General features: G+C 54.6%; 1 protein-coding gene across 1 annotated transcript; it reads left to right on the top strand.

Moving 5' to 3' along the window:
* Positions 1-20: 20 nt before the first annotated feature.
* On the top strand, positions 21-6,494 carry DDX49 (DEAD-box helicase 49; the record flags this gene model as incomplete). Its single annotated transcript, XM_083811179.1, has 13 exons — positions 21-198; positions 1,193-1,316; positions 1,397-1,482; positions 1,692-1,813; positions 1,911-2,098; positions 2,242-2,382; positions 2,943-3,018; positions 3,138-3,214; positions 3,341-3,438; positions 3,820-3,894; positions 4,576-4,664; positions 5,076-5,147; positions 5,436-6,494. The coding sequence occupies 13 exons, from the start codon at positions 21-23 to the stop codon at positions 5,610-5,612; spliced, it is 1,503 nt and encodes a 500-aa protein (XP_083667305.1). The 3' UTR covers positions 5,613-6,494.
* Between the last annotated feature and the right edge of the window lie 7,005 nt (positions 6,495-13,499).

The following is a 13,499-nucleotide window of genomic DNA, read 5'->3' as shown; positions in this document are numbered from 1 at the left end:
GGGCTAGCCGGAGGCGGCCAATGGGAGCGCGGAGGACACCGGAAGCGGCCTTAGGGAGCCGGAAGCGGCCTCAGGGCAGCGCCATGGCGGCGTTCCGGGAGCTGGGGCTGGCGCCGTGGCTGGCGGAGCAGGCGCGGCAGGTGGGGCTGAGCCGGCCCACGGCCGTGCAGGCGGCCTGCATCCCGCCTGTGCTGCAGGGTGAGCGCGGGGCCGCGCCGGGACCCTCCCATCCCCCATAATCCCCCCCGTAATCCCCCCCATAATCCCCCCATAATCCCCCCAGTCCCCCCCGGGCCCCCCAGTCCTTCCCGGTCACCCCCGTCCCCCAGCCCCTCTCATCTCTCCTCCGTCCCCTCAGGCTCCCTCGCTTCCCCCAGTCTCCCCGAACCTTCCCCAGTCCCCCTCAGTCTCCTCTTAATCTCCCCCAATTCCCCCTAGTCCCCTCAATCTCCCCTAATCCCCCCGATCACCCCAATCTTCCCCAATCTCCCCCAGTCTTCCCTCAATCCCCCCCAGTACTTCTCAATCCACCCCTGTCTCCCGTAATCCCCCCCAGGTCCCCTACATCTCCCCCGGTCGTCTCAATCTCTCCCAGTCCTCCCCAGTCCCCCTCAATCCCTCCTAATCCCCCTCAGTTACCCCAGTCTTCCCCTATCTCTCTCAGTCCGCCCTCAATCTCCCTCAATCCCCCTGCTCCCCTCAAGCTCCCTCAATCCCTCCTGATCCCCAGCGGTCACCCCAATCGCCCTCGATTCCCCTTGGATTCCTCAACTTCCCCCAATCTCCCCTAATCTTCCCCAATCCCCCTCGTTCACCCCAGTCCCCCTCAATTCCCCTTGGTCCCCTCAGTTTCCCCCAATCTCCCCTAATCTTCCCCTATCTCCCTCAGTCCCCCTCAATCCCTTCCAATCCCCCCCAGTCCCCTCAATCCCTCCCGATCCCCCTCATTCACCCCCAATCCCTCTCAATCCCCCTCAGTCCCCTTGATTTCCCCTAATCTTCCCCAATCCCCCCCAGTCCCCTCAATCCCTCCCAATCCCCCTCGCTCACCCCAAGCCCCTTCAATCCCCCTCGGTCCCCTCAATTTCCCCCAATCTTCCCCCACCCCCCAGTCCCCTCTAATCCCCCCAGTCTCCCCCAGTCCCCCCACCCATTCCCCCTCCTCACTTTTCTCTCTCCCCACCCCCCTCAGGCCGCGACTGCCTGGGCTGCGCCAAGACGGGCAGCGGCAAGACGGCGGCCTTCGTGTTGCCCGTGCTGCAGCAGCTTTCCGAGGACCCCTACGGCATCTTCTGCCTCGTGCTGACGCCCACCAGGTACGGAGGGACCACCGGGAGGCCCCCGCCCGGCCCCGGCGTCCCCTCGTCGCCCTCCTCAGCTCTCTCCTCCCTGGCAGGGAGCTGGCCTACCAGATCGCCGAGCAGTTCCGCGTGCTGGGGAAGCCGCTCGGCCTCAAGGACTGCGTGGTGGTGGGCGGCCTCGGTGAGTGACGCCCCGCTGCTGCCCTCCGGCCCCGGTGGGGTTGGGGTGGGAAGGGACAAAGCATCCAGCGTGGTTCCTTCGCGCCGCAGTGGCGTTAGGGAGCGCCCGAGGCGGTAGAAACGAGAGCGACGGTTCGGAGGCTTGTAAAGCAGACGCTTTCAGGGTCTGCGTTCGGTTAACGCGTCGTGACCGCGCGGCTCTCGCTGCAGACATGGTGGCCCAGGCCCTGGAGCTCTCCCGCAAACCCCACGTCGTCATCGCCACGCCCGGCAGGCTGGCCGATCACCTCCGCAGCTCCAACACTTTCAGCCTTAAGAAGCTGAAGTTCTTGGTACGGCTCTTTCCTCGCCTGCTTCCTCCCCTCTAAAACCTTCCGGCGTCGTAGGGATGCGTGCGGGTGACCTCGTTTTGTTTTCGGCCGAGCCCAGGTGCTGGATGAAGCCGACCGGTTGTTCGAGCAGGGCTGCGCTGACTTCACCGCCGACCTGGAGGTGATCCTGGAGGCTGTTCCCGCACGCAGGCAGACGCTGCTGTTCAGCGCCACGCTGACCGACACGCTGAGCGAGCTGAAGAGCCTGGCCATGAACAAACCTTTCTTCTGGGAGGCTGCGTCTGAGTACGTCTACAGCTGCTCTGCTGGGCGTCAAATCCTGTTTATTTTCTGTTATTTCGTCGCCTTGCTGTCTCTCACGACCCTTGTGTTCCCTTTTCTCTTCTCAAATCTGTTTTTTTTGGTGCTCTGCCCTCCCTTCCCAACAGGGTGCGGACGGTGGATGAGCTGGACCAGCGTTACTTGCTCGTACCCGAAGCAGTCAAGGACGCCTACCTTGTCCATCTAATCCAGACCTTCCAGGACGAGCACGAGGACTGGTCTGTTATCATCTTCACCAAAACCTGCAAGTGAGTGGAGTTTTTCCCTCGTGCTTGCTTTTACACAGCCACGTTTTCCTGGTTTAGTTCCGATCCCAGATTCCCGCCACGTTGCTGTTAGCCTACGGTGGGTTTTTGCTTCCTTGGCCCGCACTGAAATTTGGTAGAACGCTTTTTCTTTTTGAGCAGCCTGGGGCTGAAGGGCCGCCCAGAAGTGCAGCACTCCAGAGGGTCGAGCTGCTCCCTTTCCCTGCCTTTCCTCTTGCTCGTGGTACTGGAAAAGGGGTGGGGAAGGTCGTGCTGCCAGTCCTCCCGCCCCGTTCCCTTCCTTCGCGTGGCTCAGGCTGCTGGGGCTTGGGGTGCGGTTCTGGTGGCGTTCCCCTGAGCGTAAGGGGGAATCCAGCTGCCCTCTGTGGGGTGAGCTGGGGTGGGGTGGGTGTCCTGTTCCCCTCCTCTGTCAGCGTGTTTCGGTAACTGACTGCATCGTGGCAGTAGCGCTGCAAAGGTTTCTAGAGGGAACCCCGGTTCTGTCCTGATCTGACAACGTCGCGGTTGCCTGATGTATTTTTGTTTTTTATTTTTCTCCTAAGGGAATGCCAAATCTTGAACATGATGCTTAGGAAGTTCAATTTTCCTTCCGTAGCTCTGCATTCCATGATGAAACAGGTGAGTGGCCGGGCAGAGCTGGGAGGAGGATGCTTCTGGGAGCATCCCCGAGCCAAACGCCTGCCCAGGTGAGCTCCCGTGGGTCGCAGCCTCCCCGACCCAGACTTTTCCCTTTACAGCGGCAGCGATTTGCAGCTTTAGCGAAGTTCAAGTCCAGCATCTTTAAGATTCTTATTGCTACAGATCTTGCTGCCAGGTAAGAGAAAACCGCAGTCCGTGTTGCCAAAGGCCTTGGCTTTGCTTTCTAAGCATCAGAGTTACGTATATTTGTATACGTTAACGTGGTGTTTCTCAGCTTCTGTTCTGTCTCCCTGCGTTCCAGGGGCTTGGACATTCCCACAGTGCAAGTTGTCATTAACCACAACACTCCAGGCCTGCCAAAAATCTACATTCACCGCGTTGGCCGGACAGCCCGTGCAGGTGAGCGGGGAGAACCGTGCGCTGCTTGCGGCAGGGCAGTGCCTCAGGCGGCTAAATCTGGGATCCCAGTGCTGGGGCTCTGCCCCGAGCGGCTGTGGGGAGCCTTCACGGCAGCTGCAGTGCCATCTTTTCGGTCAGTGCCAGATTTATTCAGATCTCTGGCTCAGCATCCTGCCTTCAGATTGCAAGGATGGCTCCCCTTGACTTGCGTCTGCTCTGCACCAACACTTAACTGCTTTTTCAGAGCAAACTGCGACCCTTCTGAGCATCCTGTCCCCATAATGTGCTGGGTTGGCTCAGGGATGGGTGGAATTTGGCACGGGCTAGGCTTCCTTTACCTCTGCTTGTCAGGGCTCATATATCACTGCTTTTATCGTGCAGGTCGGAACGGGATGGCCATTACAATGGTGACGCAGTACGACATCCATCTCGTACATGCTATCGAGGAGGAAATCAGTAAGTGGGGAGCATGAATGCTGCTGTAACTTAGGATCATGTGTGTTCTTTCGTGCCTGTGGTGCTTGCAGCCCTGATTTTATCAGTGCAGGATGTGTGGTTCAGAACATCAGTATAAAAATGGTTTCCCTTTCCTGTGGCCACGGCTTGGAAAAGAAGAGGAGCAGCTGAACCTCCATCAGCTTTGATTCTGCTGTTGAGTGTGCCAGACATGAGCGTGCTTGTCCAGGCCTGAACGAGTTTGTCTTCCTGTTATTTCTAGTGGAGTAGAAAAGGTTGGATTTAGTCTATAGCCTTCTTGTTAAAGCAGCCAGCTTCTTCCTTACATCCCCACTACTGCGTATGCTGAGGCGGGTGAAAAGAGCAGGTTGCTTTGCATAGGTTCAGACTTCATTTTTTTGTAGGAAACAGACCCAATAAATGCAACATCATCTACTAGGGGGAATTCCAGGCAGAGGGGAGGATGTAACCTTTTGTTGTAGGCCTGCAGAAGTGGGAGCGATGATAACACGTGGCAACAATTCCACTGTTGGTCAGTGGAACTCTGTAATTGTGGTTTTACATCTGTTTGTTTGTTTGTTTTGTGGTTGTGTTTTTTTATTTTACTTTTTTAACGTGTTGAGAATCTGCCTCTGGATTTTGTAACCAACCACGATGTGTAAACGTCTCGCCCTGATCTAGAAATGAAGCTGCAGGAGTTCTCTGTGGAGGAGTGGTTTGTGCTTGACATCCTCACCCACGTGAACGTCACCAGGAGGGAGTGTGAAATAGTGAGTGTGCAAACGTGACGCCCTTTGTTCAGAGGACGGGAAATCTGGGGCATAGCCAGGAGATTTGTTGTGCTCTAACACTAGGCTCTGGATACGCAGCTTTTCTCTTGAGCATAAAATTAAAAATTCCTGTTCCTTTTCCTAGTGGAAGCACTTAAATATATGTCATGGTGGTGGAGGGCTGGTTTTAGATATTTTCCCTAAGTTTGCTCTCTTATTGCACATTTCTGCAGCACTTTTGTGCTGCTGAGCGTTGGGGCTGGAGGCTGGTGCTTTGTGGAGGAAGGGCTGCAGGTTGCCAAACGCACGCACGCTGAGGCTTTGCTGATTTTTTTGGAGCAGGGCTGCTTTCCTCTGTGTCAGCCTCGGTGCTCGGTGACTGATTGCCCTGCTGTGTTTCTGCTTTGACAGGAACTGGAGTGCATGGATTTTGATGAGAAGAAAGAAATAAATAAGCGGAAACAAATGATCCTTGAAGGGAAGGTGAGAGTTGCTGCTGTACGAACTACTTTCATCAGCAGCTGGTATCATGCCATTGGCGCGGAAGAGAAATGACAGTTCCTCCCTCGCTGCTGTGGTGTGTCAGCCTCACCCCTGCCTCAGAGTGAAGTTTATCTTAAAGGGTGCTCTTAAAAAAGTGCTCTGGGGTGGTGTCTGATTTCTGCAGCCCACTCGGTCAGGGGTTAGAAAGCAGAGCGGGCATCTGGGAAAGGCAAGGGGCTGGCGCTGTCCCTCGGCACATCGTTAGTGTGCTCGTACTTGCCATTGCAGGATCCAGATCTGGAGGCAAAAAGGAAGGCGGAGCTGGCCAAGATCAAGAAGAAAAACAAGAAATTCCGTGAGAAGGTCCAGCAGACACTGCAGGAGCAAAAGCAGCTGCAGATGAAGAGGAAACTGCAGAAGAAGATGGAGCGGAAGAACAGACTGCAAGCTAAGGAAGAGAAATAACATCCTTTGGCCCGACGCGTTCCCGTTCAAGGGGAGCACGGGAGCCCTGCTGGCTGGCTCAGACTGCCCTAACGTTGCTGCTCCTTCAGGAATACTGGGACCTAAGGGTATTTAATACAGACAATTCTGACCTGAAATCAGTGTTGGAGAGTAGGGGAAAGGTGGGGGGGGGGGGAGAAGGGACGCTTTGATAAACCATCCCCGTTACTTCTCCTTTCTGTGCCATGCTGCTGGCCAGGGCCTTTCCTGACAGGCTGGATCTGTCTCCTGAAGAATGTCTTTCAAGAGCCTGTTTCCTTCCTCCACCAAAGGAGAGGCCAGACCTGAATTCTTGGTGACGCGAAGGGAAATAAAAATCCTCTCTCTCTCCCCTTCATTCAGTTGTTGCTCTTTCCCTTTCAAGGGCTGGTGCTTGCCACTCACACTTGTTTATATCAACAGATTCTCCCCTGAGCCAGAGTCTAAAAATAATGTGACGAGATGACTTCAGCCCCTGCGTGTGCCATAGTCCAGGGTTTTCTGAGAGGAAAATTCCTGGAACACGTGGGGAGGTTGTACTGCGGTCCTGGGACTACCTTGTGATAATTCTGCTTTGTATGCTTAGTGGTGCTCTTGCCTCTGATTTTCTGCCTCAGCTCCGACTACAGCCCAGGCTAACCTTGGGGATAGCAAAGTCTTGGGGTTCTCTCAGTGATCTGGCCTGCTGGGGCCTCTTGTTTTTGCAGACCATCAGTTCAAAGCTCTGTTCGGGTTTCATCCTCGGTGCCTTCTTTAATGTTCAGAGCTTCCTCTGACTTGGGACTGGAGAACTGTTATTTCTGTCCCCTGGCTTACAAAAATAGTTTCTGTGGTCGGCACCCAAATAAATACTTTCGCAACAAGTGACTGGATGTTTGACCTTCTCCAACATGTGGGGGTGTCGTTGTGGGGGAGCAGCACCTCCTGTGGGTAAACAGCTGGGAGATAAAAATCAGTTTTATTTCAAGAAATAGACAAGGGCTGAGTTTCTTGTGGGTGTTCGAGTCCTCAGCCCCTTCTTGCAACCTGAGCCCAGCTCCTTTCCTGGGAGCATGCGGTCCCTAGGATGCCTTTGCCTGACTCAGGTGAGGTCTATGTACAAAAATGATTTTTTTCCCCTCAGGAAACCCCCTGCAGCCATGCACGGTGCGGCCTCGGGGTGCATTTAGGCCACGCAGCAGCGCAGCACTGACAAGGGCTGGGGAGGTGCACGTCCCTCTGGCTGCCTGGTGGCAGGCGTGGGATGAGAGGGGTGTGGTACGCTCTGGAGTCCAGGAGATGCCAGATCTGCATTCCTCGCTTTGTCCCCTTGGGTGCCCTCCAGGAAGGAAGAAGGACTCAGAGCCTGCCTTGTAGCACAGCTCGCTGTCACCGGTGGCAGCTGCTGCAGCGGCAGCAAATAAGTTTGTATCAGACCAATGCTTTCTGAATACTAAATGCTTCTACAGCCCCGTGCATGCTAATCTGTGGAGCAAGCCTGTGAGCTGCTGATTAAAGAGACATCTTCCCTGGGACAGGCTGCTCTTGCCTTCCCGGGGAAGGTGCTGATACGGCCTCGGAGTGTCAGATGTTTCCCCTTTTCTCTCACAGACACTTCTTAACCTGCTGTCTGAAGTCTCTTTGCTTCAGCCTGGTGGGGGTTTCTCTGTTCGTCTCCTTCCAGCACAATGTGACACGTGGGGGTTTGATCAAGGCTCTTGTCTTAAAGCTTTATTCAGAATTCCTTTTAATACGTCTCGTGTCTTCCTTGAGCAGCCTCTGTGAAGGTAGGGCACGTGCTGGCAAGAGGAGCTCTCTGTAGTGCTGCCTAGATGTGCTTGTTTCACATAGAGGTGGGAGTGGCTGAGCAGAAAAAGGTTGCTGTGTTGGTTGGGCTGTAAGAAGATGCCTTAAATTCCCCAGATCAGGAATTCGCATCTTGCCTGGAGCCAGGGATATCGGGTGACACTTCTGTACCTGCTGCCCTCCACGTAGGATATTCCATTCTGGGGTTTCTAAGCACTGCCACAAGCCTTTGGAATCCCCCGGGAATACAAGGACTTGCTTCTCACCTCACACTAGATTGTGTCTTGCCTGTAAAGCTGCCCTCCTTTGTGTGCAGATCCACGGGCCAGTCCCCTGAGCAGGCACTCACACACGTCCCTGTAGGTGCTGTGCAAGAACCAGCCTGAGAACGGCTGCCTTTCTGTGCCCTGCTGCGTCTGAGCACAGCTGCAGCCTACTCGCCGCGTGCCATCCACATGCTCTGCACATTCTGCTCCCTCCCCTCCTTCAGACCGAGCTCCCCAGCTCTGGGAGGGTTTCCCTGGCTGGGTTGCCATGGAAACTCCTCAATTCGGCATCTCGGAGCTGCCTTCTCCCTCACCCAGACTACGTGCGGGTGCTGAACGCGGCGCTGGGGCCGTGCTGGCGTGTGCGTGAAGGTTGGTCCTGCACCCGTGCCAGCCCTCCTCATCCTCCTGTCCTGGCCAGGTGTGAAACCACCGCCCTGCTCTGCTCAGCAAAAGCTTGCACCTCCAGCTCCCACCCTCGGGAGCAATTCTGTCCAGCCTTTACGCTGTAGGCGCACGTCAAGAGTGTCGTGTGTGTGCTTTAGGAAGTATCTGCCCGTTCCTGGAGCATTCCTCTCACCTCTGTCCCTCTGGGAGAGCACATGGCTGAGGAGCGCTTCCCGGACGTTTTGCAGGGAGAAGGGAGATGCCGTCTCCTCTAAACAGCAAAGCTAGGATCCTCCTAGGTGAGATACACAGTATTTGGTAAACTCTGCACGCTGGCAGTTCTGTCCAACAGGGAGAAGTGGAAGTGGGGACAGCTTGAGGGATGTGGTGCTCACCCTCAGGAGCTGGCACTCCCTTCATATATCAGCAGATACTGAATGAGGCAGGAAAGCTCTGGATTTCTGTGGCAAGGAAAAAGCAGCTGCAATGAAAGAGTCTTTGGTCCAGGCTCTTGATTTATCTCTGCTGAGACAGCAGAGCTGCATTGGAGCCTGTGTTCCAGCTCTGCTGCTGCTGGCTGCAGGTGCAGCCGCTTCCAACTCCCCACCCAACATAACGCCCCTCTGGCCAAAAACCTGCCAGGTTTCTGATGTAAGCTTGTCCTCGGTCTGCTACCCAGGGGCGGCATTGTCCTGATGCCGCAAGGGTCAGCTCGGGCACTCCAGGTTCTCCGTCAGGCAGGATTTGCTGCCCTGCAGCGGGCTGGGCCATGCCGTGCCTCTGCGGGGTCTGCACTGGGAGCACGGTGTCAGCTGCTGCTTTACCTCTGGATGCTCTTCGTGAACACAAGCTCGGCTGTTCTGAAAGCCTTAAAAAGCTGCCAACGTGTTTTCCTACCAGGAACAACCTTTTTTTTTTCCTCCAAGCCCTTAACCTGGGGCAGCTCGTGAGGAGCCCTGGGGTGGCCCTGCTGCCAGGTCAGCCAGTAGATGGCAGCTGCTGTGCTCTGGACGCCCTCGCTGCTGGCTCTGGTCCTTGTTCAGAGGGAAACACAGCACAAGGCCTCTTGGCTGGGCAGCCAGATACTACAGGTTTAGCTTGAGAGAAGGCAGGCAGAGTGGGGGGGACAGGGCTGCCTGTGCCTGAGCCTCACCCATGTGGCATGCAGGCCCCGGTGGCTGCTGCTGCGAGCCGGGATCCTCCGTGCACCAAGCTGTGGTGGTTTCCCTTTACTGAGAGCGGAGCAGGACTGATCCTGCGTGCCTGCAACGCTCCGTTGGAGCTTTGGCTTCGTCTCCATTCCAGGGCTCTCCTCCCGGCTCCTTGCAGTCGCTTTGCTGAACTCCCACCTTCCCTGCTGCACCTCCTGCCTCTTCCCTGCTAGCTCTTGCTGATTACACAAACTCCTCGGCCGCGGCACACCCTCATCCAGGGCTTGACTGCAGCTGCCTGGACATGTGTCCTCACTGCGTGTGAAGTATGGCTATGACCCGTCTGACACTGTCACAACCCCCCCATTTCCTCTCTGCCAGCATCAGGACTCCAAAAACGGGATGGAGGGAGGGAATACCAGGGATTTATTTTTATTTTTTTTTCCCTTCCGTGCTATGAAAACCTCCCTGCTGGCTCTGTTTAATTCATACTTGCCTCTCGCTCCCTGCAGCAGCCGTGTCTCCTGGGAGCGCATACCTGCGTGACTTGCTTTGGATTCCTGTCACCTCTGGGAAGGGATAGCAGTCGTCAAGGAGCAGGAGCCTCCGCTCCGGCTTTGAAGAGAAGCTGCGAGCACAGCACTAGCCTGCTGGAGTGCTCATTCCCACCCCTTCAGCTCTGCTCATTGCCTCAAGTGATGTGTGCGAGCACCGCACGAGTAGAGGTGAGAGCTAACATTGCCATACACTTGCAAACCGAACCATAGGTCAGCCTTGCAATTCTTCCCTTTCTACATACCGAGGCCTGAGCGTAATTAGACTCCCGTTACAGCATATGGAACTTCCCCGTGTCATCCCTGCCTTCCCAAGCCCAAATATCGTAAGCTGTGCTGCTCCCGTTCTGAGACCACAGGAAAGGTGGCATCGATGACACCAATCTGTAGGCTCAGACACTGTTTTCATCTGCCCATAACAAGGTCAGGACTTTAATATCGCCAACCAGTAAGGCTAGAGTGAAATGACTTTTCTCCCACACGCCTTTTTCTGTCTGTCGCCTGCCGGGATTTGAAACCCTGTTAGCCCAGCATTGGTGGAAACAGAAGGCAGAGCCTAGATCCAACATCCTCTCTCACTTTGTTCTACCAGCCTGCGGGAAAAATAAGCTAGCAACGGGGTGAGGAGCTAGTGCTGAGGCAGAGAGGCTGCCCTGTTCTCCTAGCGTCACGGGCAAGCAATGCACAGGACGGGGTATTTAAGGGGTGACAATTCACGTTTGTGGCAGCGTATGCAAACCTCAGGGACCTACAGTGGAGACAGCCCCTGGCACAGCCGGCGCTGCAGACTCCAGAGCCTTTCCCTGAACAAAGACGATGCTCTGGGGACAGAAGGGATAGCACCCTCCCACCCCCTTCCACCTGGCAACTCCCTACAGCCGGGGTTGGCAGCGGCATCCGAGGAACTTGAATTTGGTCCCTTTGATTCCCACTTCCCAGGGTTGTGCTCAGCAGTGCCCGGGAGCTCAGTGACCGACAGCGGTGCTTCGGCTGCGAGCTGCCTGGAGCGTGAGCGTTGCTGATTTAGGTTACCTGGCGCTGGAGCTGCCACATCTCTTGTGTCTGGAGCGTTGCTCTTATCACAAATGTCTCCTTTCCAGCATTATTCCAGCTGCTGCTTTTTTTTTGGTAGGGTAGAGGGAAGCTCACGGAGGAGGTAGGACCTTGTGCAGGGATGATTAGTGCTGCAGCTCATGTTCTTTTCCCTTAGAGCAGAAACTGCCTTTACACACCACAATCTAATAACAATAATAATTATAAATTACTCTGGGAAAGGGGACTGTGAACCTCACTGGTGTTCGGGGCTTTATTACGTGTTCACGGCCGTTTTCCAAAACACACATTTAATTGCCTTCTCTGGTGCACACGGAAATTATTTTCCAGTGTGTGCATGTGTGTGTACGTGTGTGTGTGTGGGGGTTACACTTACAGAGTGCACTTGCCTGTGCTGTCAAGTGTAAACAGACCATTTCTGAACTAAAAATAACCTGTCCTCTGAGTACCAGACCAGATGATCTCTGCAGCCCAGATGCAGGGAGCCCAAAACAGTCAGGTCACCTATTTTTCATTATTGGTGCTATTTAATTACCAATTCCCCTGAGTTTGATCCTCTGGCAGTTTCAGATGAAGCGCCTAGCTGCTCTCCCTTCATCAGAAGCTCGCTTTGGTGTGTTCTTACAAAAATGTGGACATCAAAGTCAGTCTGCTCAGTAGCTTTGCTGCGAGGCTGCCTAACAACACCACACACATTGCTAAGGGAGCTCTGTGGTGGCATTCGGGGAGGAGAAAGATTTTACCTCTGGTTTAAAATCCCTCAGACTCAGGGTATTACCAGTCTCGCCTGTGCTAGCCTCTTCTGCTCTTGGCTCTCCAGGCACCCTGTAGATGCTAGTAATTGGGGTCCAACAGCCCTGCAGGGAGGGTGATTACTGACTTCTTGGAGGAGGAGGAGGAATCAAAGCCCAGAGAGCTGAGGGAGGTTGCAGGGTGAGCCGGCGGCAGAGCTGGTGGTGGCTGGCACCCTGGCTGCCAGGCCTGATGTAGCTCTGGACTGGATTTGCATTCCTGTTCAGCCCGGGAGGCTTGTATTGGCATCTGTCAGACGGAGTTTGCATTAGACACATCCTTTTTCTGAGGCTCTATTATTGGCGTGTCCTGTAATAGCAAAGCTTCGTTTCCTCTTGCTGAGCTGGTCAGAAGGGGCTCGCCTCGAGTCCAGATTCGGAGGAGATCAGCACTCGTCGCTGCTCCTCAGAACCTCGTGCCAGCACGGGAAGGTTGCAAGATTTCTTGTTTTTTCATCCTCATCTTACACGTGAACCATTTTCCCTCTGTTCTCTTTATTAATGTTCTGTCTAGGTTTTCTATAAATAATTAAGAACCTCATTTGCCAAAAGAATTAGGTCTCTCAAGGTACCTGCAATCAGTAGGTTTTTTCCTCCAGCAAGGAAGCCGCTGCTATTTAGCTGCTGACAGTAATTGTTATTGCGAGGCAGAAGCAAACATAAAACTGCAGCCTTGCCCTTCAACACTCAACGCTGGCTTTTGTAACGCGGTATTTTCTTCTTCTGAAGCAGAAACAGAGAAAGGGTGAGAGGTGGGAAGGGCATGGTGGGGGTGTGTTAAGAGTGCTGCTGCTCTGAAACACAAATGGAGCCCTTTTTAAGTGGTCACTAGAAGGGGGCAGGTGGAATTAGTGCTTTTCTGCTATACCATCGACAGCAGGGTTGTCTCTTTGCTAACCGCAGATTTAGGGCAGTCGTGGAAATAGCTGGTGATGAATGGGTTTTCATTAGTTTAGAAGAGGGAAGGCTGCAAAGGAAAGTGCCTCCCAGAGCCATCCATCACACTGCTCTGCAATGCCTCGATAGAAGACTTAACAAACGCTGAGCACAGGACGGATCTCATCAAAAAGCCGCTATTCAGATTATTCTGGCGAGGAGGAGAACTGCAACTAGTACCCGTGGGGGAGAGCGTAAAGGAAAACGGCCTCTGCTCCTGCCTGCTGACAATGGAAGGGCAAGGGAGCACAGTGAGGGCTGTACCTAGACGAGAGCGAGGCACAGCGAACGCGTGCAAAGCGCCACTGGCCTCGAGGTAGGCTGCGTGCAAGGAAACCACGTCCAGCACCCTGCCAAGCTGAGGGCAGCGGGGCAGCTCCGAGGGCACAGTTTCCAGAGGCAGACAGCGCTGTTTGTTTGCAGCGCGCAGGCTGTCCAGAAAGTTTAGTGAAAGGGGTGCGTTTGTTCCTGCTGCAGAAGTGCTGATTTCACAAGAGCACACTGGCTGAATTTGCACTTAAAACGACCGAGGGCAACGCTTCCTCCACTAGACACAAAGAACGCTTCCAGGGTGCCCTACCTCCTCAGGACACCAAATACGGGGCTGCTGAGGCCTGAGGGGAGGCACAATTTAGGATGCCTGTATGATCGGCGCATAAAACCTTGTTCTTAATAGTACCTGTATGCCCCATCCACAATCTGAGCTCAGCAGCACTCTCAGCACTGATTTTACACACTATTAATGACAAAAGGAAAGGCCTGGGGGATGGGGGCTGCTTCCACAGGCACCTCGTGTCTCATATAGGACACGGGGATACGCAGCAGCCTAGAACTTGGGCTTTTTCACAGCATTGTGTCTTTTTCATGGCATTTTTAAACAGTCAGCCCCTGGCTGACTTAGCCTGACATGAAGACATCGAACACTGTGGAACAAGGAGAGCTTCCT

Source organism: Anser anser (assembly GCF_964211835.1).
Source record: "Anser anser genome assembly, chromosome: 25".
NCBI classification, from domain to species: domain Eukaryota; kingdom Metazoa; phylum Chordata; class Aves; order Anseriformes; family Anatidae; genus Anser; species Anser anser.
The sequence above is the reverse complement of the archived record's forward strand: the minus strand, read 5'-3'. Positions and strand labels throughout refer to the sequence as shown.